Below are 26,621 nucleotides of genomic sequence, written 5' to 3'. Positions count from 1 at the left end.
GGCATTTCACACAGCCGTTCAGCTGTGTGAAATGCCTGGGTGAACCCAGCGCCACCAGTCTCCAAGCTTCCCATTCAGTTCTTTCAGACTAGCTAGCAGCAATAAACAAACACCTGGTGGAACTATGCATCTGCTGAGCTTGTTATACAAGCTACTTCTCAGTGCAACACTGGTAAAAACATTGTGGAGCGATGGTGTGATGACTTTCTGAAGAAAAATGTGAAATTACAAAGTAAAATTCATATATTCATATTTCATATATATATATATATATATATATATATATATATATATATATATATATATATATATATATATATATAAACAGACAAAGCTACCTCTAATTTCTTCATTTGTTTTTTTTGTTGTTTTTTTTAAAGCAGACGGACCTCTAATCTTTCAAAAAGTTTAAAGTGATCTTGTTGAGTAGTCCTCTGGGCTTTATATTGGTTTTTCTGGTGATATCTTCTGTTCAATCCTGGTACCTTAACATAGCAATAATTAGTTAAGTGTAAGCTTATAAAATGGAGAGAATGGAAAACAAAAGAAGGTGTTTTAGGCCTCAAATTCTGGATTAAATTCTCTATTACCCAGTGTATACAGAGAAATAGAGAATATTTCCCTGTATTTAGTAGTATTATTAGTAGTATTAGTTGTATTTAGTCAGTCTGAATGCTTGGAATATAACAGATTTAAGGGAAACAGCTGCGGTTCAATGACCTATAGTATGCTAAAGTATTTCTTAAACAAAGGTGATTAGACATTAGCATGCAGGACTCTCTTGTACGCTATTGGTTGAGATCAAATAATCTGACTATCTCTTCGGGTCTTTTTGGTTACGCCCAAGTACTTCAGATTGTCAAACCAATTTTAATTTCAAAGTAAATATGAAATGCATTTTTAAAATAATAATACTTGTACTATGGGGAAAAAAAGCCCTATTCATACCAACATGGCCCTATGCAATAAACAAATTGCCTACTGATTCTACATTGTTATTCACACTTATTAGCAATAATTGCCATCCAGCATTTGCAATATGCAAAGCTCAAAGCTACTTATTCTAAAGACGTCACTTTGAGATTTCATTTGTCACATTTTCATAGCATCCAGTTGGCTGAACTTGATATTTATTTAATTAGTTATGAGTTATTTATGGTGATTAAATATATTTGTACCCATGTTTGTTTGTTTGTTTGTTTTCTTGTGTACAGGGAAAACACAAAAAACAATATGAAGTTTTGGTATCATTTCTTGCTGTTTGTGTGCAGTGCATAATGCTGTGGTAAAGAGGATAACTTGGATGTGCATGTAATCATACCACAATTGTTTAAATATTGTACTTTTTAAAATATTTTATTATAATCCCAGCAGTGGATGTGTTTCCAAAGGATGAAAAATAGTTTATCACGAAAGCCAGGTTGGTTTGAGTAAAGAAGATCTTGATTGAAATTGAACTTAGTTTGAAGACGTGAAACATTTACATATGATGTAAAAGTACAACAGAAGAAACCTGTACAGGGGCACTTTTTCATGGCATTGTAGCTAGGACATGCTTTGGCCTCCTTCTGCCTCTGAAAGGTAACAAATTAACCAGACAAAATCGTTAAACGTGGAGAACGCAACACTCCTAAAATTAAAGATTTAATTACAGTTCTATATTATTTGACAATAAAGCACAAATGTAGGTCGATGACATCTGTGAATACACAATCCCTTATATAAATATGTGCATGTATCACATCTTCTTAGTTATAAGAAGCAAGTAGCTCACAGTTTATAAAGCCATTGGACAAAACGTCCCCTTCCTTCATTACTGGATGAGGAGCGCATGTTTGGGTGAAGCTGGACTTTGTCTGATCCCTCAGTCTTTCCTGAGTTTGTGCTCACTGGGGATTAAAAATGCGAAGTCACGGCTGCTTAGCTCAGCTGAACAACTCAGACAAACCTTTACTGTCTAAAAATACTGTCTCTCAAAGAACACGACTTATGCGGCAAGTCAGTAAAATTTCCAAGTTCAATAAACTTTTCTGCAATGTATGTCAAAATATCAAACTTTTATCAGTCATGCTTCATCTTTAAGAATTTTACAACAAACTTCATAGTAAGCCTATAAAGATATGTGTGCCATATTTTAAATTTATGTGTAAATGAAATCAATAAAGAACATGTCTATGTGGCATTTTTAATCTCCATTTTTAAATGTAATTTCTGGTTCTTCGAAATAAGGCATGCATTGCAAAGCAGCAACTTCCAAGAATGAGTAAGACTGAAGAAGAAGGACAGCAATTTATCAGGAAATGTAGACTGTATGTCAAGCAGAAGGGAGACTTTTAACCCTAAGGTCATTACCCTGCGGTGCTTCCTTAAAGTCAATTATCCGTCAGATTTGAGCTGGTCACTTCCTCACAATCCTCCTGTAATCTAATTTTACTAATGTGGGGATAACTCGGAGGAGGTATAAAACATCCACGTCCACCTTAACTACCAGTGTAGGATTGGCATTTACCACTCCGCAGCTTTTGGCACTTCTAGCAGTGAAATCTCCCACTCACAAGGAAACTAGAGATGGCTTGGGATGGTGGATATGAGCCCAATGGCACGGAGGGAAAAAACTTCTACATCCCGTTGTCCAACAAAACCGGCATCGTCAGAAGTCCCTTTGAATACCCGCAATACTACATGGTGGACCCAATGATCTACAAGCTCCTAGCCTTCTACATGTTCTTCCTGATCTGCACTGGAACTCCCATCAATGGCCTGACGCTGTTTGTAACGGCTCAGAACAAAAAGCTGCGCCAGCCTCTCAACTACATCCTGGTGAACTTGGCAGTGGCCGGACTCATCATGTGCGCCTTCGGTTTCACCATCACCATCACATCTGCTCTTAATGGTTACTTCATTCTTGGACCCACCTTCTGTGCTATTGAGGGATTCATGGCAACACTTGGAGGTAAGATGAAAGCAACTAAAAATGGATCAGGAATCATGTGGTTTGTCTACAGTTAGTAACATAATAAGTTGTTTTTTTTGTCTGCAGGTGAAGTTGCTCTCTGGTCTCTGGTTGTTCTGGCTATTGAGAGATATATTGTTGTGTGCAAACCTATGGGCAGCTTCAAATTCACTGGAACTCATGCTGCTGCTGGAGTTACTTCCACATGGATCATGGCTCTTGCTTGTGCAGCACCTCCACTTTTTGGATGGTCAAGGTAAACCTCTGCTTGATTCAAAATGATTTAATCGAGGTTTCTGTAGCTCTTAATTTACTACAAATAAAATAACAGAAGTGAATCACCATAAATGAACATATTAACTACCGTCTTTTTCAAATAAAAACCTAATTTTATTGTTTCATATGTTGTACAGGTACCTTCCAGAAGGCATGCAGTGCTCCTGTGGACCTGACTACTACACCCTGGCTCCAGGATTCAACAATGAATCTTATGTCATCTACATGTTTGTTGTTCATTTCTTCATTCCTGTTTTCCTGATTTTCTTCACCTATGGAAGCCTCGTCATGACAGTCAAAGCTGTAAGTGACGTTTTACACAAGTTTTCTTCCAACTTCGTATGAACTCACTGAAAGAGTTGCACAAGTGTTTTCTTACCTCTTGCCTTACTGAACTCCGTAGGCCGCAGCTCAGCAGCAGGACTCGGCTTCCACACAGAAAGCCGAGAAGGAAGTAACACGTATGTGTGTCTTGATGGTGTTGGGCTTCCTGGTAGCTTGGACGCCATACGCAACCTTTGCTGGCTGGATCTTTATGAACAAAGGAGCGGCTTTCACGGCTCTGACTGCAGCCCTGCCTGCTTTCTTTGCGAAGAGCTCAGCCCTTTACAATCCTGTTATCTATGTCCTGATGAACAAACAGGTTGGCATATTCTACAGACGCCGCAACCTATGTTTTTATGTATTTATATGCAAGTACTTAAATATTCTCCTTTCTCTGACTTTCAGTTCCGTAACTGCATGCTCAGCACTATTGGAATGGGCGGCATGGTGGAGGACGAGACCTCAGTTTCAGCGAGCAAGACAGAAGTCTCGACTGCTGCTTAAGGACCATGTGTCTTAATCATGTCTTCAAGTCTGTGGACAAGTTCCTGAATAATTGCTTTCCGATTTTGATAGTCCACTCAAAAGAGAGAGACTTTTGCCAAATAAATTTATGGATTTAACAACAGTGGACAAAGGAATTCTGTCTCATCTGGTTACGCGTGCAAAGCACCAAGTGTAAATTTTACCTTGGAGTTTATCTTGTACAGCAGCTGTGTGAATGTGTGTATGATACGTGAGCACGTATGTGTGAGTATGCGTGGCTGAACTGGGATCTCTCTGTACACCTCAACTACAGAAACACAGGCTGTGAACCTCTGAAAACCCTTCATTGCTGAATGTTCAAGCAAGTGTGTGGGGCGTTTTCTTGTAATTATATGAGGGAACATGTTTTACTGGAGCACCAGTGGAATTATTTTTATGCATTTTGTGGAAAAACAAACCAAAAAAAAAATACATAGTGTTGAGTAGATAATAAATACATGCATCAAAATAAACATTGTGGTCTGTTTATTGAAATCTGATTTTGGAGGTTCTTACAATAGAAAACATTATTAAGCTAAACCATAAACACGTTTCAGAAAATAAAGGTTATTTAATTGTAAGCATTGCAGCAGAAAATAATTTCTTATTGATTTCAGTCTAATCATTTCAGTTCTAACTTGCTCAAAAATAATTTGTATGTAAGACTTTCGACTGTTCAACTGAGTACTTAGAGGTATGTCATAAGTACCATACAATTTTTTTCCTAAAAAAAATTTAAGTCTCTGCCTATAAATTCTGAATCAATATCTCATTAAGTTTCAGTTCATAAACATTTCCTTTGTGGTTAATGTCTGGTGAGATATTAAGAACAAGAGAGGATTTAGAAGAAAGGCCTATGGGATGCTGTAAAAATAAATTAATTGATAATTTGCTGTGAGACCTGAAGTACAAACAACCTCATGTGTTTTCCATCGGATGCTGTGTTATATCGCCCCCCTGGGGTTGAGCTGTTGATGTGCAGCTATACGCTGACATAAAACCTTTGCAATATGACATCATAAACAACATAAAATGAATAACAGAAAAAAAACGAGGCATGGTTTTACAACTAAATAAATAAAGAGAATTACACAACTTGCAACTTTACCGGTGCAATGTCTGTTGGAGGGCTTTCAGCTTGTATATCAACCAGATGGTGCCCCCTGGAGGTTCCCACCAAAACTGAAAACATGTCCTTTGGCAGCACTACTGTGGGGAATATGTTCCACATTGTGGAACATCTGAAAGTAACAGTAACATCTGCTTCATGCTCTGCAGCAACTATCTACAAAATCTGCGCAGCAGTCTACACTGAGAAACAGATCTAAAGGGTTTAATTATTTTCTAACATGCACTTCTTTCTTACCCAGCGAACCATCTATATCTTGATGTACCCCTTTATTTCCAGCTGATAACCCGATACTAATTGTCATGCTGTGGCCACATGCACTGTAATTTTCTTCAAAGAGCCTGCTCTGGACACCTGTGTGTGCTTAGTCTCTCTGTCAGGGGGCTGGCAGAGGCGAGTGTCGCCTTTCTTTGTTCTAATTGCTTGGATCAGACAGAATGGGCTGCATGCAGGGGCCGTAATAACAAACTCTGGGATGCATGGAGGGAAATCTCTAGGCAAAATCAGTGCTGTGAGGCAGGATAGAAGAAAATCACTGCTCTGGTAGCTGCAGCGTTTTTCTGTGGTTTGCCGTGTTTTAGGAGCGGAGCGGTTATGTAATGATACATTTAGAGAGGTTCAAATTTCTTATGGTTCTAAAGGAAAAGTAATCTTGGGTTAAGTTAGTCTGATAAATAATTAAATGTGCCATATTAACTTTATGTTGAGGACACATATTAAGAAAATTTTTATTATTATTTCATAATCATAGGCAGAAATTTAAAGTTTGGGCAGCTCTCCAAAAAAAATCAATCGAACAGAACGAAGTGCTCAATGGGTCAAAGTTTCCTTATTTCAAAAAGCATTTAAGTTAAGAATAAAGCTTTTATGTGACAATTAATAAAGTATTTCTTACAGTTTTAAAGCAGAAAATAAAGGTGGTACAAAAATGCATACATTGCATGCTCAATGGACGTTGGGAGATGCTTTTCCTTTTTGAAGTCATTCCAGAGATTTGCTGCTTTCCCCTCACAGCAAAACCTCACAGCTTTTGATATGGTCTTTGTTTCCTTCCTAGGCATGATTAGGAACCTTTTGTCTCTTCAAACTAACTCCTTTCTATCTGGACAGCTGGGTTGGTTCACTGAAGTTAAAATAATTTTATGCCAGAGTATTAGTTGTTTGCAATAAGGATCAAAACAAAGCACTTTGCTTCTGCTGACGTTGTTCTGATATGATAAACTTCGAAACCTTGAATCTCTCTTCGTTTTTTCCATCCCAAACTGCTCTGCCTTGCATTATAGTTAGACATTTGTAACTCCACATTAGATGCAAATACCTTTCTTTAAACTCCAGAGAGCGCAAAAAAACTGATAAAAGTTCAACTTTCTCAGCTTAGGTAATAATCTTATTTAGAGCACTCTGCACCGAAACCCTAAGTGAAAGTTGTGTTTGAATTTTTGTTTTGCTGTGTGTGTGTGCAGTTGATTATCTGATCTTTTTGAGGTTTCCTCAGCTCTAGTGGCCTTTGTTTTACAGTTGTCAAACAGGCAAGTGAGTTAGGAGAGAGGGGGAAAGCATTTTGCAAAGAATGTAAGGAATCTTCATCCATCCATCCATTTTCTTGCACCCTTTTTCCCTCAGTGGGGTCGGGAGGGGTGCTGGTGCCCATCTCCAGCCAACGTTTCGGGCGAGAGGCGGGGTACACCCTGGACAGGTCGCCAGTCTGTCGCAGTGTAAGGAATCTTAATTGAATAAATTTTAGTTTTGAGAGATGTTAAGAATCTCTTTGTGTCTTACATTTGTGGTAGTGATCAGACACTACAGAGGAAACAAGTCATTGAGCTGTTTATTTCATGATGCTGGACCTTCTATATAGGAAAAACTGTTACTGTGGGAGTGTCTGTGACTGCTTGATCGGTTTAGCCATCATTTTCATGTCTTGAAGTTCAACCTAAACTCATTCAGTGTGAATTTTGTGCATTGTCACATTTAAAGATTTAGATCTGTGACAGTCAAGGAGCTAAGCGGTGTCAGGAATTTGGCCCGTATTATTTTAACGTACTTAACGAGGATAAAATAGATTCAAGGTGGGATTATCCCTCTGGCCTTGTAGTCGAGATAATGCTAATACATTCTGCAATACACCCTTTGACAAAAGTTGGCATCTCCGAGAAAATAAGTGTCCATTTTGGCTTTCAAATGTAAACTTCTCACATTTATTGTTTAAGACTTTACATCAAATCTCCTTGATTCATTTACCACAGAAGTAAAGAGCAGCAATGCATTCTCACATAAAATCAAATAAGACGAAACCATTAACACCTGCTTCAAAGTATAATTAGAATCTAAATGTTAATCAGTGTTTAATGAGTATGTAAAACAAGATAAAATAACAATTATTCTTAATTTTTCAAATAAATGAAAAACTGCGGGTTTTTTAAAGACAAAAGTCCTGACTTCTTGTTACTGTACAAGGGTTTATCTTTTTACTTCTGACCTTCAATTAACTTAAACAATAAAAAAAACTACAGGATTTGCAATCAAGAGAACTACAACATTTCAGATGTCCAAATAAGGATGCAGAGGAGATATACAAAGTAAAATATTAAGAAATCCACCAACACACAAAATTTCAATGCCAAATCATAGACATCAATCACACATTAAACTTTTTTTTCTACTGATACTGCAATTTTCATACACAAACCATATCACCTGACCTAAAATACAAATGGAACATCCAGGAATATTAACTTTTAAAACACAATTCTAAAGATTATGTGATGAAACAAAGATCAATGATTTCTTTGTATTTTCAATCTCAGAGAGATAGACTTTCTTACAATTTTTAAAACCAGTCTTTATCAATATTTCATTAGACTTTCTGATAGTCTGTTCAAAGTCCTTTCTAGCTTTGTATTCCTTTTTTCTGCCGGGGGAAATATTTTGGAGTTTGACATAAACATTTCAGGCATTTACAGGCCAAATGCAACATTTAAAGAATAAAATGCTTTTACATAAACTGAACTAATATTCAGTGGTTAAAAAAAAAGAAAAAAATCTTAAAGATTCAAACCACAAATCTGAACTACCTTTTAAAAGTCCTGAAAAGTATACCATAAATAAAGATTCCTTCAAAGAAAGGCACATTGAGGGGAAACTTTTAGGGTAGATTTAAATATTTTGGAAAACACTCAAAGAAATCTGAAACAACTAGATTACTTGGAAGTTGTAATTTGAAGGTCAGTAAAAGAAAACAATGTTAAAAAGCCTTATTGCAAGTTGAGTAAAAAGTTAGCGTTAAAAATATTTTGTTTCATTGGACAGCAAATCTGCCAACTAGGGATAGACTAACACAATCTTTCATTTGCTGACCAAACCAAACATTAAAACTATCTTATTTTTTAGTGAATGCCCCATAAAAAGTTATAATAATAATAATAGTTTATAATAACACCCTTCACTGTGGTAGTCTCAGAAAGCTTCTTTGAGCTATTTTAAGTATCATTGAGGTATTTTATCTTTTTTTTTAAATTATGATTTATTTCAGATTTTACCACCACAATGATCACCATATAGAGTGGTGCTCCTTGTATAATAGTGTAAAAGAATTACAATCTTGTGGAAGATTGTAATTCCATCTGGGACTTTTATTTGGAAATATTACAGTTTTCTATATAGAGAAAATACATGGGACATATGCTTACAATCAGTAGCTCTAACCATGCTGATGGGGTTATTCCCTAATAAGACATTAAAGACTGTAAAGTGACAGGTCTGCTATCATTTTTGATTTATTTTAAAGTGTTAGACCTTTTTTGGAGAGTTGTTGATTGCTTTCACAGAGATCTTGTACATAAAATCGTCTCATGACATTGTGTATGCAAAAAAAAATAAATTAATTAATGAGCTATTTTGTTTAAAAGAGTAATGGAGATGAACTTTAATTCTTTTTAGTTTGGTTTTATCTTTTTTATCTTTCTATTACCTGGAGGGGTTTACTGTATTAATGGGTTTTCAGTAAAGCAGACAGAAACAGCTCTGTAGCCCAGAACTTACTGACCTTACCTTGTCCTTCAAATCTGACAACCGTTAAACTTAGCATTTTTCCAAGCATATTTTTGTATTACACAAATTTTAACTCCTGCATCTGTAAAATGAGCTGATTTCTAATTGTCTGTGTGAGTAGTAATGTAAGAATACAGCACTATTTTAGCTCACATTATGTTAAGGTCACATCTCATTAACAAAAATCACAGGTCCTTGAGAAGCTACTTTATTCTCTCTCTCATAAATCACTGCTTTGCCCAGATATGTCTCTGGTAAGCTGAAGCTTACTTGCGACTGGTTGATGCTAGCTTGTCTCTCCAACTGTTTGTTGTAGTTCCCTCTTGACTCAGTGAAGCTGTCTTGTCTGAAAGGGCCAAAATCGTCATCTGGCTGGTCAAAGCTGGACTCGCTGTAGAGTCGTTCTCGCATTTCACTGGATCGTTTCCTGGAAGAAGTCCTACTTGGGTATCTCTGGCCAGTCTTGTACCAGCCTGTCTCTTTAAAGACAAACCAAATGTTTCCAGACCAGAGGATTGCATTAAGAAAACCAAAAACCTGGAAAAAAAAAAAAAAAAAAGGAACCGTTGTAAGTGAATTATCACGTCCAGACAGTTTCATTTGTGATTAAATACCTACAGTGGAAGTGTTTAGACGAGACCAGAGAGGTTCCTGCGTGGTTGCACATCTATTTTCCGTCTCTCTACAGGAAGCAATGAGAAGGAGGACCTCTGTTGGGTTCGTGGCCGCCTTGATATCAGTGAGGCTTTTAGCCCAACAGCAGCTGCTGAGCAGCCACATTAGAGAAAAGGTAACAGTGACAAGAAAATCCTGTTGCATTGTTCAGGACAGAAACACACATGTAGAAGAAAGTCACAAAAGTCACTTATTAGTGTCACTTTAACACAACGCTCCCGATTCAACTGATCGTTGAAATCAAACGTCACTGACCACTAGAGGGCCTCTGTTGTTCTTCAGATACTTGTTCTGGTAGTAGACGTAGACAATTGTTGCAAAGAAGGAGTACAGAAATGCCAAAACGCCCACAGTTACGAAAAACTGAGCTGCAGCAGAGAAATCGCCACTGAGGAAAACAACTTCCTCTCTGCTTGTGTCGCATAAGGGAGCTTTGAAGTGGATCTGCTGCAATCTGCAAGACATAAAGAGGCGGTTGAGAGCAACAAGTAAAGGGTGACATTAACTCTGTAATAATAATGAATACCAGAATATTCATTAGATACCAGAATAATGAATCAGCAAGTCACAGGTATTTAGACTAACCCATTATGTTTGTTCCAACCTCTCATAAAAGGTAAGGAGAATGGCGACAGTGCATGTGCAACAGTGATTGTTTTGAAATGTGACATTTGAGATAAAATATTATTAAAAAATGCACCCCTGCCCAAAACAAAAAACACCAAAATCCTGATGACTTTAGCTTTATAAAATAAAACAAACTTCTGTCCCCCCTGCTGCCGTCAGTTATTTATTGATGCAGCTTGTGTTGTCAAAGCACTACTTTGATTTCCATCTTCCACTGCCTAAAATTCTTGCATTAAAATGGCAACGTGCTTAAAAAACGTGCGTGAGGGACCAGCTGAGGGGACCGTTTTCACTGCGAGCACAGTTATATAAGAAGCACTGAAGACCTAGAGAGGCTAAAGTGGGTCGGCATCCCCACTCAGCCTGGTTTAAAACTGGGTGAGCTTCAACAGAGAGCAGCTCTGCTAAACTGGACAACTAAATTCTAGTTGCTTTGCAAAACTTTATAGTTAGACACTGTTGCTCCAAATTCTGAAGAGTACATAAATATTTGAAGTTTTTGGTTGATTGTATCTAAGACAGTTTGTTAATAATTTTATGTCTCCTCGACTTTAAGATCCTTTTGTTTTCAAGATAAATCTCTTTTTTTAAGAGTCGCCCAAAAAAAAAAAATCCTGATTTACCTGAAAGGATAGCCAAACTCAATATTGATGCTGAGGTTGTTCTGTCTCCGGGCAGAGCAGTCAACTTTAACCTGAAGATAGCCATGGTATCCTCCGCAGGTGGCAAATGCACAAATGGCAAAAATCTATCAAAAATAAAAAATGCTTAAAAAAAACTTTTTGAAAGCGTAACCATCTGTCTGATGGTGATTTCTGTGAATGGATTCTTCTGAAGCACCAATTGATTGTGTGAGCTTGCTGCATAATGAATGCACATCAATAAATCAGGTGAGAGATTATTGCAGTTCAAAATGAGTTTGAAAACAAAGCCTGAATAATTTAAAGGAAGGAAGATAATTAACAGAGCTGCGTACTGTGCCCTAGAGGGAGCCCACAGCAGTAGAGTCAGAATCTGTTTGTTCATGTAGCACCAAGACTGGACTCTACCATTGATTTGTCTTCACATTTACAGCATTTTCTCACGTAAAGATGAAACTGAGTCAACAACTTTTTTTTTACTTCTTGTTTTACTTTTAACACAAGAAAAATGCCTTCCGTCATCTATGCCACACTATTAGAAAGAAAAAAAAAAGAATATCATCATGTGAAAGTCTTGCCATTTGCAATCTAAGGCAAAAATAATTAGATTTACAGTCAATAATCAGAACAAACTTGAAAAGGAATAAAGAAAGGGGAACTTACCGGAGCAAATATAACCATACACATTTAAAGACCAAAGAGCCTTACTCCATGCAGCGCCGGCAGCTGTAGTCATCAGGCTGAGATGTAACTGATGCAGACAGGAAAACCAAAGCCACTCTTCCAGCAGAGAGGGGTGGGCTGACAGGGGTTGTCTCCCCCGAGGAGGAGCTGGAGATGAGGTCAAACTCTGCATTCAATCATCAATGCTCTTAAATGCAACTTAAGGCAAATATTTGTGAAATATAATGTTTGTTATTTTCTTTTATCTGGACTACAAAAGAACCAAAAATCTTCTTTTTTGAAGCTCTGTTGCAAAATTGGTCTAGAAAAAAAAAAAGAGGCTAAATTTACAACATGAAACAAATCGAGGATCTGGGACAGATTTTGCTCATATAAATAATTTGGGTGGTCACAGAGTTATTGCAGGCTGCACAGAGCTGATGCGTGTAAATAGACATCAGTGAACACTAGATCTATATTTGACATTCATAATCAAAACAGTTACGCTTTTGTATCTAATTAATTCATGGTCATATTTTTTATGCAAAACAAATGGTTTTGTTGTCAGATTTAGCATTAAGTTGACTCAAGTTTTAATTGGGAGCCCTTTATAAGTAGCTTAATGCAATTTTATGTTTTTTCAAACAGTTTATCACTGCATATCAAATATGCACCTACAACCATTTTTTTGGGGTAAATTTCAAAGATTTTTTCTCTATGTTTTCCTAGAAAATGTCTTGGTGTATAGTATAATGATTAGTTCATGTTAACAGCATTGTCTGTCATAAAGTATCTTGCTGACCTCTTTTGGTGAAAAATCTGTATTACACATTCATGTTTGAGCTTGTGCCTGCATTTCGACCAAAGCTGAAGCCAAGATGCCTGAACATGATGTTTGGTAATTCATGCGTCTATTTGCTATTTGCCTTTTCCACTTTTCCTATTTAATATCATTACCTAAAGTCAGGACAAATCTTTGTGAGAAACCATTTCAAACCTCCCTCTTTTATAAATAATCCACAAATTGACCTAAGAGTAATACATAGGTCTCAGTGAATGCATTTAAATGCATTTTAAAAGATTTAAAGACAGGCTGCACAGTGGCGCAGTTGGAAGAGCTGTTGCCTTGCAGCAAGAAGGTTCTGGGTTCGATTCCCGGCCTGGGGTCTTTCTGCATGGAGTTTGCATGTTCTCCCTGTGTATGCGTGGGTTTTCTTCGGGTACTCCGGTTTCCTCCCACAGTCCAAAAACATGACTGTCAGGTTAATTGGCCTCTCCAAAATTGCCCCTAGGTATGAGTGTGTGTGTGCATGGTTGTGTGTCCTGTGTGTCTCTGTGTTGCCCTGCGACAGACTGGCGACCTGTCCAGGGTGACCCCGCCTCTTGCCCGAAACGTTGGCTGGAGATGGGCACCAGCAACCCTCCCGACCCCACTGAGGGAAAAAGGGTGCAAGAAAATGGATGGATGGATGGAAGATTTAAAGACACAGGACTTTTTTTCAGGTGAACGATATACTGTTCAACTTCAAATCAGTTTAAGACCAAAAAAATATTTAGTTTTTTTCCAAAGAAAAATTAAATGTGATAGTGACTCATATGTTCAAAGATGTGTTTTTGGGTGGTCATGTTGTGGGCAGGCAGTATTTCCTGTAGCAGTTAATCTTGCAATGAATCTGAGTACTGCTGCTCTAGAGAGTCTCACAAATATCATGACATGATAACAGCTCAGTTTCCAATCAGCAGAGCCAATATTTCACAATATTTCATGGCACCATTAAGTGTTGGCAATCCACCTCACCTAATCTTTAAATCTCTGTCTGGCTGACCATACGGTTGGACAAAGAGACACTGGAGTCTGGAATATGATTCTTCCCCATTAGGATAGACGGAGGAGATGATCTGAACCTCCTCCGCCCCTCTCTGCTCTTTGGTTCTGCTCTGCATCCATGAAGTATCTCTTTGAACTCCTCTGGAATTTTGGGGTCATAGTTCATACATTATTTGAGCTTCTGAGATGCTAGTCAGCATCTCTCAGTCGTAAAAACAATACCCTGTTGCATGGTTGCACATCAACTGTTAAGAAATAAAAATCTTTCTGGCTGCGCAGCAACAAAACCAGAAGGTTGTAAGAAGAGAGTCCGTGGGTCATACAGGCCTACGTGTTTCAGTTTTTAATTCTGAAGATTAAACCAACTACGATTCACTTTTAGAGTTAAATATGTTGTCTTTTTTAATAAAACTTTGTGCACTGATGGCAGTCTTGGCCAGGTCAACCCCTGCAAATGAGACTGCATATCAAAGTAGGGTTTTACTACTAAAATAGAATGAATAAATACATTTAATTTTATTACATTTTCACCTGTATCCACTTGTCCATGCAGGGCCATCACCTCTCCTCCAGGGGCAATTGGGCAAGAGGGTAACACAGAGATACACAGCACAAACAACCATGGTCTTTCACATCTAAGGATAATTTAAAGAGTCTAATCAACAGTTGTGTTTTTTGGACTGAATGAGGAAGCTGGAGAAAGAAACCACAAACAAACAGGACAACATGCAAACTTCAAGCAGAAAGATCAAACACAAAACCTTCTTGATTTTGAAGCTCTATAATCTGCTAAACTTCATTTATGGCCAAAATTCATACCTCTGGCATATTTGGAGTTCTCTTAATTTTTCCAACATTTTCTGACTAGTAAAAAGACAGAGGTCTCAAGTGGAACAACCTCGAAGCTGACGGAGAATCTGTGGAGTTAGCTAAAGATTAGAGTGATGGTAAACAGACCTTCCATCCTCAAAGGCTTGCAGCTCATTGCTAAAGATGAGCTATGAAAGATGATTATTTATCATGCCATTCAAAAAAAGTCAATGCAGTAACAAGTGTTCATGTCCTGTTTGCATCGCTTTATCTTTTAAGAAATGTTGGTCTCATTTTCTAACATTGATTTAAAGAAAATTATTTGAAATCAAAATATTTCAGGAGACTGAATAATTTTAAGATTAAATGTGACTATTCATAAGATCTAAAATATCTGGCGGTTTTTCTTAATGGAGTTTCAACATCTACAAAGTGCTTTTGATATTCATGACTTCAATCTATATTTCTCTGTGATTGATTTCTGGTGATGCAGGGTGAGGAGGTAAAGGCAGAGGCTTCAACAGTTTGATTTGATCTAATCACAGGTGCCAGTGTGACTGTGAAGTAATTACAAGTATTACCACAGGATTTGATTAAAAACAAAAAAAAAACAACAACAACAAAAAAAACGCCTTTAAAGACATATCCAGCTCATATCATGATGTGGTAAGAATTCTTTTAATCCTTCTACATTTTATTAACTTGGCACAAAACAGGAATGCTCTGAGACAAAACACTTGAACGGATGACGTTACGTAAGCATCAGGATCAGCAGGCTATTTACAGATGAAATTTAGGTTTATTGTTTTCAATCGCTATGACGGTAATTACATGGGACTGGACGCCCGCTGTGATTTAAAGCAAATGGATCTGTGGCAGGAACTCTGAAAAACAAGGAGCGTTACTGCTAATCAGCCCAGAAAAGGTTACAAAAGAACACGTCAGGGCGAAGAGCTCGCAACTTTAAGACACATCACAATAACTGAACCTGATTAAACAGTGCTAAGGATACGTGCTGCTCTTCTCCAAAGGTCATCACCAAACCTTATAAATCCCAAACTGTTACAACAATCTGAGCTTCTACCTGAAGTGCTGTAATCCGAGGTTAGTTCTGCTCAACTCTGGCAGATCATATCAGTTTGACTTGCATTTATTTTCTATTTACCTTATATACAGACTAGCCCTACATTAAATAGATTAATCTGATTAACCCATGTTAGTTTGCGATCAAAAAGAAAACAGACTGGAACCAGCAGTTTTAGAGCTATCAATACTTTTTCTTTTATCTTCAGTTTCACACACTTCAGTTTTACAGCACAGCATGTTAGTCAAAACAAGAAGAGGGAGAATCTCTTTCTCATCTGAACCACCTGGCTTTTAAGGGATTGGCTTCCACCAGGACTAATTAGAGGGGTGGAGACGTTCATATTTCTAGAAAGAAAGAACAAACATTTGTACTAAGCTATTCCTAAAAAATGTCTACACAGTTACTATTAACTCAAACAAAACTAGAAACAATAGCAATCTGGATCCAAACAAAATCAAAAATACATCTCTCCTCCCTCTCAGACAATGGATTTTCCCAATGAGGCTGATTGAAAACACCAGGTCCTTGTCAGCACTGCTCATGGGCGCGCTTCCATGGTAACACATGACCAGGTGAGCTCAAAGAGATGAGAAGATGATTAAAACAAGTAAATAAATCAAGTTACTTCCCCAAACACATTTACCCAAATAAATTAGAATATATAAAGTACACAAAAAACAGCACCTGTTAGGGAGGGGGTAAATCCCTCACAATCCAACTGTTACTTTTTTGCTGATTATGATAGCTTGACAACAACATACTGTACCTCTAGCTTTTCTTTCCTTCAGCACTACAAGCCTGAAAAGAACATCAAAGAGCTATAGCAAAGTATGCTTTTAAATTTAACATTTTTGATCAATCACTTTTGATTACTCCCCAGCTAGAGCCGAAACAAACCAGATGGACTCTTTATATTCTGTTGCGCTAATTGATTATTTTATTTTTGCATCGTATGCTAGACTTTGGTGTGTGGTTTTAATGCAAAGTGCAAGATTCTGATTTCTCCCCCCATCAACCTCAGACACTATTCTCTCTCCAGAGTATTTTCTTAATTATACCCAAATAGATTCAGAATCAAAAGTCAGGAACCACCAAAACATTCAACAAGTTTGCCAGCAGATGTTTTATTTTCATGTGATAAAAGGATTGCTTAATAAAAAATGTTATAAATAATCCTTCAGGCTGATGCTGAAATTACGAGACCGAGGCAGGAGAAGAGCTTCGCCAAAGGAAGCAACGGCTGAGACAAGAGACAGATCTGGGCTTCAAACCAGCAAACCACCATTGTCTTCCTTTTGACACATTTATTCTGAATCAAAAAGTGTCTAAAAGGAGTGTAGGTAAATAACATCCAAAACAAATATGAACCCATGAGCACAGTAACCTGGAAGAAGTCAAGTAGATTAGTTTTTCTGTGGAATCAGACAGAACGGCCTGAGACTTAACATGTCATATTGAATGTGTTTAAAAGTCTTGATGGGATTGACAGACACCTAGTGAGGGGAACTGAAGGCAGATGACATGAGAACTCTTTTAATACCCATTTTCTTAATGCCTGGGGCTAACGGGGACATTAAACTGATGTGGCAATCTTGATGAGATGAAAGATGAATCTCGCCAAGCCCCAGGTGTGGCCAAAAATATGAATAATCTGATCTTCTTCTTTACAAGACGAGGATCTTCCTAATGTCATTTTTTTATTTCATTGATCTCGTTTACTTCAGTGTGCAAAAAGGTCCAGACCTATTGTGCTTTGTTCTTTCCCGCTATATTTTTTCTTGCTCTACTGTGAAACTGAGAGCAACGAAATTTGCACCAAATCCAGGAAAACCAAGCCAAATTGTACAAAAAAAAAAAAAAAAAAGTATGCACAGAAGTAGAATCTCTTCAAGCAGCAATAAATTCATATTTTCATAGAGCCAACCTGGTCCAAAGGTTTTGAGAGACTTACAAAGACTTCTGTAAGTCTCTCAAAAAATAAATTTTAGCTCATTCCTTTGGTTTTTGACAATCAGCTGTAGATGTGCTGTACTTATCTTACCATTACTGTTCTGTTACACAATAGTTTATAAAGATGGGTGACGTGTTTTGCCCAAAGACACAACAGACACTGACAAAACGAGGGTTCAAACCAGCAACCCACCAGTTACAGGACAAACTCCCACCACCATCACCACTAGTGAATAACAACCTCCATTTTTAATTAAAAGGACCCAGTGAAAGTCAAGATCAAGATCCAGTTGAGCATCTGCAGCAGTGCTTTATTTCCACACTGTTTACTCAGAGGAGGAGCAATAAAAAGGAGCTAAAAGGAAATAATAAAAACAATTTCAGTTTTATTTCAGATCCTGTATCATTTGGCCCCCTATAAATTAATTATCTACAGTGGGGAAAACAGGAGATTTCTCCTCACCTAGACTTTTCAGTTCCACGACCATAATATTAATGAAAAATAATGCAACTCTTACAACTTCTGGCTCCTCCACCTTCTTGGATGTTTTATCAGACAGGCATCAGAAACTCTTTCAGTAAAATTAAAAGAGACAATAATTTGCACTAAATGTATGACTTTGGCCTTCCTTTTTTTTGTACACACACAAAGAATCACGTTAACACAGTACTTTCCTAATTACTCTGTAGCAGTAGTTTAGTGCGGGTTTTTCCACCAGCAGGGGGCAGTACTGAGCTGTTCTGAATAAGGTAAAATGAATCAATCTGCAGCTATGCTCTCTTCCTTCTTTCTCACTGCATTTGATGTTTCTCCTCGCTGCAGAGTACGGTTGACAAATGAGTGTCCTACATGCAGGATGAGTTAAATACCCAGCTGTCGAGCTCCATCTATGGATAAATCATATTCTGCAGTTTCTCAGAATATTGTGCTTCTTTTACAGCTGAGGGGATTTTTTTTTTTTTTTTGTCATGTGAAAGTGGTGAGGCTCCAGCATCTCGCCGCATTCATTATTAATGAATCTTTTTCTGGCATCATCTCGCCTCTCTACTCTGAAAACTGTTGGTAGGGAAGAGATGAGCATAAATCTGGTGAGAGTCATTGGTACCACGTATCAGTCTTACTGTCCAATGTAGATTCTGTTTCCTGCTTTATGGGACTTGAACTCATTCCTAATATGTAACCAGGACCAAAGATGAATAGGTTTAGCTATGAATATGTTTACAATTAGTCAATGTATGTAGCCTGGAGTCATCCATGAATGTCCTACATATAGGCTTTAGAAATAGTTGTGTTTTTTTGTTATGAATAGAGAAAAACCTGCTGAGTCTTTTGGGATTTTACCACAAATTCAATGTGAGATTAATGTCATAAAGGAAACATGATGAAATAAATAAATATATATGTATATATTTAAAAATGGTTGGGTGTGGGTGTATAAGATTGGGTTATATAAGAGGATTTGTAGATTGTAAATTCTTTAAAATAGATTTTTTCCTGAAGCCATGCACAACATGAACCTGTTTCCATCTCTAAACCTTTTTTTTTATTCCCTGAGGCTCCATACATTTTGAAGCTTTTGCAAATAAACAATAGCTCCATATTACATATCTCAAAGTATCAGATCCCTCTGGATGCAAACAAATTCCTGGTGAAAAGTGTTAAACGTCATCCTTGGCTGGGTGGGAAGTCCTTTTCTGAGACAGCTACATAATAGCTGCAATGCTGACACTGACCCTATTCCATCAATCTCACATTAAAAACGCGCCCGGCATTTAAATATTTCAAAGAGCTCCCCAGTAAACTTCAGAGAGGCTCCGACACTCTCCCTCTCTCCCTGTGTTGTTCTTCTGACGAGCACTTTAATGCAGTTAAACCTGCAGCTTACTGCTGATGACTGAAGACCAAGCACTTGTCTATAACGAGGAATGTAGATCCGAACGGCCTGAACTCAAGCGCAAAAGATAAATCTGGGACTGGGAAAAAAAAAACTAACTTTGCACCTTTTCTGTCACACCCTCCCACTTATGCTTCAGCAGTCTGAGGAAATATCCAACATGGAACCGTAAATAGAAAGAATAGCCAGGAGGCTTCATAAATGAGGGAAAGTGATGGAGGGAAGTCATGAATATCTTATTATGCAGAGTCTGTGATGTTGCAGCTGTTTGGTGCATTTCTCTGGCATTTAAGACAGCTTTGTAGCAGCACGCATGTTAAATCAATGAATGTGTCTCATTGACCCTATAGGTTGTCCCAGCAGAGAAGATTTTCTTTTATTTCTTTTCTTAGATTTTTAATTGCATTTTGCCACTAGCTAAAGTGTGATGAAAAGAGCATTATCAGGTCAAAAAGACTTTCAGATCGGCTTAAGATAGGCTATTTCTGACTGAGTATAAGAGTGATTAAAAATGAATTCCTAGCACAGGGGTCAAAGGAAGTTCAAAGCATTTAGCTCATCTCTGAAGTCATTTTTCTTCTGGTGCAGTTTTTTTTTTCTTTCCTCTGAAGTCCATGTGACAGTTATGTCTAAATTTGTGCATACATCTAAAGAAGTTATTAAGCTCCTTTCGGCTCCGCATGTGATGTCTAATCACCAGAAAAATCCCTCTGAAGCAGACACACTGGACACTTACGTTTTTCCCTCCAATAAATGTTGCACACATTGACTGGTCACTTTATTAGGTACGCAGAGTCTGAACTACATTTAGCATTAATTTTTCACAGCATAAATTCAACATTGTCCAAAGCCAGAAACACTCCTTATTGTCCATATTGATATGACAGCATCACCGCAAATTTGTCAGGTGTACAACCATGAACATAATCTCCTGCTCTGCCGTATCTTGATTATTGTCTTTTGGGTTTAGAGCTCGTGACTTTGACATTGAGTACACATAACCTGCTGTCATGTTCACAAAACCAATTTGAGATGTTTTGAGCTTTGTGACAGAGTGAATTTTCCTTCTGTAAGAACCCGACAGAAGACGGGTAAAGCTGTCGTCATAAAAGTAGAACTTCAAAAGGAATCATAACCAGGTAGATTGTGGAGTTTAAACAGTGCACAAAGAAACATCCAATGTAGTAGTATATTACTATAGTACTACAATCAGATTAACCTATTAATGTAAAGCAGCAGGGGTAGGTACAGTACTTACTTTGGTAATGCCAAATTCTGACATTACCATCTAAATATTGCGGCTGAAATCGAGACTCACCAAGTCATTTTTTGTTAAGCCTGTTGTTGCTTTGGTTTCCGGTTCTTCACAGACTTGAGTGGCACCCAGTGAGGTTTTCTGCTGCTGACTAAAAAAAACACAAACAGAGACAGAGGGGATCTAATAAATGAAAGGCAGAACAGAAAATAATCACACAGAGACCAGAAAATGAACAACAATGCGCACACAAAACACAACACGGCATGAGAAAGACTCAAAACACAAAACCAACTGGAGACAGGAAATCCCGGAAACAGTAGAAAAAGAAAAGAGGAAATAACTGTTTGTTCCATCGACCACAATGGGCAAGGATCGTGGATAGGTCAATGTCCTAACATCTCTCTGGCCAGTTTTCTAATGATATGTCCGGAGAGAAATTTAAATTGTGGAGACAAACGCAAAGGAGGTGGATTAGCAGTGACTGCTAACAGCTGGATGGTGTCATCTAGGACATGTTACTGTGGGACATTGTCTCTGCTGTCCAGAAACTGAGCTGTTACCATACACTCTAAAAAGAAAATAGTTGAACCGACTTAATTGAATTGCTTCTATGGGTAACAAGCAATTCAATTAAGTTTATCCAACTTAATTTATTAAGTTCAACCAGTTCAATATGTTATAATCATATAACTCAATTTGCACATTTTTTAAAACAAATTTATTAAGTATGTTTAAGATAACAGATTTAAGTCAGTCTTACTGAAATCATTTAGTTTACCTCAAAAAATGGTAAATGGACTCTGAACTTATATAGCGCTTTTCCAGTCATATATTATACACTAGAGTCACATTCACCCATAAACGCACACACATTTATACACCGACACGCAGATCGGTAGGCAATAAGTGCCGAGGGCCACATCAACATGAGGCAGGAGGAAGCTGGAATTGAACCTTCAACCTTCTAATCACAAGACGACCACTCTACCCACAGAGCCACAGTCGCTTACCAGGGAATCTGTCCCTGCTAAGCTTGAGTCATGGTGTCAGACGAGTGACACAAACGTGGTATTGAACCTAATTATTTCAAGTAAAGTCAAAGTAAAAAGGTAATTTAAAGAAAAGATTTGTAACTTTTAAGTTGGAGTGTATTTAGAGGACACTGTAAAAAGAGTATTAGGCTGCAAACTAAGAAGTTTGTAGCAGAAAATATTTAGTTTGGAACTACTTAAAAGTTTGAGTTGATTTTCTGTAGAATTAAGTCAAAGAGATTTTAAATGTTTATTAGAACAAAATAAATGATTTGAGTAAGAGTGATTTAAATTTGTCATGTTAACCCCCCTTATGAATTAAGTTATAAAAACTTAGCAAATTGAGATGGAAGGACTTAGTGAATTGAGTTGGTTAGACATAGGATACGAAACTGGCATTGAACTCAAATGTTTCAAGTAAAGTCAAAGTGAAAAGTTCCTTTAGGTTAAAGATTTGTAAGTTTTGAGTTAAATGAATACAAAAAAGTAAGTTGTCATAGCAAAAGCAAAAGAATTAAGTGAAATTAATGTACCGTATTTTCTGCACTATAAGGCACACCTTCAATGAATGGCCTATTTCAAAACTTTTTTCATAAGGCACATATAACAGACACTTCAGTTTGGACTGCCAATTTGTTCCGTACTCTATTATTACAGATCCACGTTTGTAAAGAAATGGTCCCCGAGTCTATTATGTAGTAGGCTGCCCCAGTCATTGTTTCACTCACGGTGTTGGTGCTGCGATATTGTGCCCAACTGCTTTCTGGGTAACACAGACCAACCGATATGCTGCCGCCGCAGTCGGTGTCTCTCTTCCCCCACCCTTCCAGCCCCCCTGGCTTTAAATGTATTATCAAACTTTATTAACAAACCAGCGTTCTGACAACTATCCCAGCATGCACCGCGCACTTCTTCTTCTATGGGGAAAATGAAGTCGGCGGCTGCTTACCGTAGTTGCTAGACCTGTTGTGGCTCAATATTGGTCCATATATAAGGCGCACCGGATTATAAGGCGCACTGTCGGCTTTAGAGGAAATTGAAGGTTTTTATGTGCACCTTATAGTGCGGAAAATACGGTAAATAAGTCCATATAATGAACTGCAGCCCAAATACACTTTTTAGAGTGTATCGTAACGGTCATGGGACAATCATGCAGCAGCAATCTTCAGTCAGAGACCTCTTGAGATTCGTTGCATGACTGACTGCTATCGGACATCCTTCTTGCCCACAGCATAACCATCCACGATGAGTCTTTAAAGATAAACAGATGATATGAGTTGTGACAATGTTTAATTCCCTTTGGAGTAATTAGTTTATGATAGAATTAAATTGAGTTGAATTGACCTGGATTGTAAAGAGAACATGGAACAAAAAGGACCAATCAAAATATAATGCAAGAATGCAAACAAGAAAGCCTTTGAACAGATTTACATGAAGATTGTGAGCTCAGCTGCATGCTTAGCGTAGGATGACTTCCATATTAACAAGACAACTTATATTTACTTTTCTTCAAAATACCGACCAACAACTCAAGATTTTTAAAGGGAAACATTTGATATAGGAACATGTTTAAGAAAAAAAAAAGGTTGTTTTTTTTTGCCCTATAAGTGTTCCTTCTTTTTGCTCCCTTATCACAGTGTTTTTTCATTAGGTGAGTGAAACATGGTTCACTATGTACCAGAGGTCTAGCAGCAATATATTAGTCTGTGTCAGTCTCGTTCTCTTCAAAGTGAAATGTTTTGGACACTCAACACCTTCCAACAAGTACTCACTCCTCAGCGCTATCACACATGTGACAATTAGCATGAGAATACAGCAAAACAAATTATCTATCAGTCCATTTTCTACATCCACATGATCCTTGTGTCATCACAGGGAAGGTGGTGCTGTTTCCCTGATGTCAAGGGGTCAGAGGTACAAATGTCAGATAAGATAAAGAATTAAACAATTTAGAGTGACCAGTTCTCCTCAGCTACGGGAAGCCGGAGTACCATGAGAGAACCAACCTATGCACAGGGAGAACATGCAAACAACAATGCATCAATAATTTTGTCCTAACTTCTGGGATTTATATAACTATGAAACAGATTCTTGCACATTACAAGTTCTGTATTTTCCCAAGCAAAGCAAACTCATGCAGACCTACATGGAGTTGGTCTGCAATGTGTACCATGAAGAGCACCGACATGTAATGCGTGCGCAATCTACTTTGAGCAGAGATGCAGGAGCAGAGAAGATCAGTCAATTATTAATGTTTAAAAGGTTTAAGGAGCTCTGATGCAGGGATTAGTGCTTGTCCTCTCCAACGGAGCTAAATGGCGTGAGTCTGAAAAAAACTAAAACATGCCATCAACAAATCACCTCATCAGACTTTGTGTCAGACATTGTTCTATTAAATTGTCCCAAAGAAAACATCTACAGAGATACAAGACAAAGTTTAAAGCTTTTCTTACAATTTTTTATTTATTTTTTTTACCTTTGTGTACCTTGCTTTATTTTGTTATTTTCGGTTTGTTTGATCTTGGTGCGGATATGAAGCACTTTGTGGAGCTGAAAAAAATACTTTTATGAAAAAAAATCCTCCCTACATGTCCATAGAAACAAAACAAAACAGAACAAAACAAAACAAAACAACCCCCCCTCCCAAAAAAAAAACATCCTCAAGAAAAGGCTGTGTGAAAAAGAACATCTGGAGAGGCAGCCAAGTCAGTCCAGCTGTCAGAATCAATTTAATCTCAGAGGTAAAGCATACAGCCTCTTCATCCTCTCTGCATATGTAGTTCATTGTGCATCAACTCTTCTTTAGTCGAAATCTATCAGCATCCCACATCTTGACTTGATCATATCTACCTAATCTATATTGCAAAAGCCCCCCTGATCACTCTTAACTTGACTACTTAGTTCAGATATAATTACACTCTCAATCTCACATGTACAGTCGGTGCTATTTGGAAACTCCTGCAGATTCTTCTTTACATCGAATATGCCTCTGTAAATTGCTGCATTCCTTTTTTTCCCCTCTATCTTGACTAGTCTGTCAGATCAGATCCTGCTGCTGCAAAGAATCCCCATAGCATGATGCTGCCACTGCTGTGTATGATATTGGCCTAATGATGAGCCGTGCAAAGTTTCCTCCAAACATGTTGCCTGGCATTTGAACAAGAGGTTCAATGTTTGTCCCATCAGTCCAAAGAACTGTATTTCTCCTGGTCTGAGAATCCTTCAGGTGCCTTTTGACAAACTCCAGATGGGCTGACCTGTGCATTTAATTAAGGAGTGGCTTTCATCTGGCCACTCTACCACACAGGCCTGATTGGTGGACTGCTGCAGAGACAGTTGTCCTTCTGGAAACGTCTCCGCTCTCCACTGAGAACGCTGAGGCTCTTACAGAGACACCAGAAAATGTGATTTTATTGGTTTCCTATTTTTAGTACATTTATAAAGCACTCAAACAAAACAGAACATAAAAAGTCCAGCATCAAGCAAGACGATGAGAGCTTTCTGCTTCCAGAAAACCAATGCGTATTTATTCCAGTTTTCTATCTTCTCTGTAGGACTGGTTACAATTTGTAATAATCTAAAGAAATCAATGCCTGTTGATTCTGTTTGTGACTTTTTAAAAAAAAAATTTCTTACGACTTTATCTGCTTTTTAGCTTGTTTTGTGTCCAACAGTATTTACTTAAATAAACAACGTTCTTTTGGGATCTTTACTTTGAATGGATACTTGTGTTTTCTTTGACTGCTGTTCTGTTGGTAAAATCCAAGAAAAAATGTATGCACAAGTTAGAGTGTTTTCTTTTAATAAACTTTGATATTCAAAATAAAATCTACTCCTAACTCTTTGCAACTAAATGCAAAGAGTTACATTTAGATGTCATCAAATAGATAAATTCATCAATGTGTAAGTTAAATGCAGCTGCCTGTAACGGGTTTACAGGTTAGTTAAGAGAATATGAGTGAGCAATAAACGTCATGAAGACCAAGAAGCACAGCAGACGGTTTGGGGATGCAGTTGTGGAAAGGTTTAAAGCAGAGCTATGAAATAAAGCAACATCCTGAGTTTTGAACATCTCACAGAGCACTGTTTAATAATTCATCTGAAAATGTACAGAAAATGGCCAAACAGCAAACCTGCCAAGATATAGTTGTCCACTAAAAGTAATATTCCAGGCAGGAAGATCATGAATTAAAGAAGCATTTGTGTATTGAAATAGCTCAGTTAAAGTTTAGAGGGTGAACATAATGTTCACAGACACTCTCCATTCAGTCTGCTAAAGTTTAAAACAATTATACCAAGAAAAAAAATGACAAAATTCTTAATTTTAAAAGTTATAAAGTTGGTAGAGACACATGCAAAAACTTTAATCCTTAAGTGCAGAAAAATGTAGTTCTGAAATGTAGTTCCAGTCCAGTTCAGGTTAAAATGTCAACATTTATGCATTGTTATTCACCCTTTTTATCATTATGTACTGCAATGTGTTCTCTGGTTCTGATTTTATTTTAAAAATATATAATTTTTTTAATCTAGAGGTACAAATGCTGTTATGAATCCACGTGTATCATTTTGATTAACAATTGAATATCCTGAAGACAACAGGAAATGTAGACGTCCCTCATACGCTGGTTTTCAGATTAAGGATAATCAGTTTTCAGGAAATGTAGCACCATCAGTTGGCATTTTTGTCAACTGACACACACACACACACACACACACACACACACACACACACACACACACACACGCACACACACACGCGCACACACACACACACACACACACACACACACACACACACACACACACACACACACACACACGCACACACACGCACACACACCCCGCCCCTCAACAACAAACTGCATGGGAGGAACATTCCGGGATCATTTTTGACATTTT

General features: G+C 37.6%; 2 protein-coding genes across 2 annotated transcripts; one reads left to right on the top strand and one right to left on the bottom strand.

Moving 5' to 3' along the window:
- Positions 1-2,489: 2,489 nt before the first annotated feature.
- On the top strand, positions 2,490-4,497 carry LOC103464571 (green-sensitive opsin-like). The gene is given in 5 exon segments (NM_001297458.1): positions 2,490-2,953; positions 3,041-3,209; positions 3,367-3,532; positions 3,633-3,872; positions 3,959-4,497. Coding segments are annotated over 5 exon segments (1,059 nt in total). The 5' UTR covers positions 2,490-2,568; the 3' UTR covers positions 4,058-4,497.
- A 2,894-nt stretch (positions 4,498-7,391) lies between these two features.
- synprb (synaptoporin b) lies at positions 7,392-12,016 on the bottom strand. The gene is made up of 5 exons (XM_008408761.3): positions 11,864-12,016; positions 11,183-11,307; positions 10,188-10,386; positions 9,876-10,067; positions 7,392-9,794 (listed from the first exon to the last, which is right to left on the bottom strand). Exons 1-5 carry the CDS (start codon positions 11,885-11,887, stop codon positions 9,423-9,425), a joined length of 912 nt encoding a protein of 303 aa, XP_008406983.2. The 5' UTR covers positions 11,888-12,016; the 3' UTR covers positions 7,392-9,422.
- Positions 12,017-26,621: the final 14,605 nt, after the last annotated feature.

Source organism: Poecilia reticulata, chromosome 5, assembly GCF_904066995.2.
Source record: "Poecilia reticulata chromosome 5, P_reticulata-male-v2, whole genome shotgun sequence".
NCBI lineage: Eukaryota > Metazoa > Chordata > Actinopteri > Cyprinodontiformes > Poeciliidae > Poecilia > Poecilia reticulata.
Note: the sequence above shows the minus strand (reverse complement) of the source record. Positions and strands in the feature narration are given on the sequence as shown.

Excerpts from the sequence above, each read along its gene's own strand:
- synprb (XM_008408761.3), bottom strand. The coding sequence starts at position 11,887 with ATGTGTATGGTTATATTTGCTCCG. Across the intron at positions 11,308-11,863 it reads GTATGGTTATATTTGCTCCG|ATTTTTGCCATTTGTGCATT; the intron begins GTAAGTTCCCCT and ends TATTTTTGATAG. Across the intron at positions 10,387-11,182 it reads GAGTTTGGCTATCCTTTCAG|ATTGCAGCAGATCCACTTCA; the intron begins GTAAATCAGGAT and ends TATGTCTTGCAG.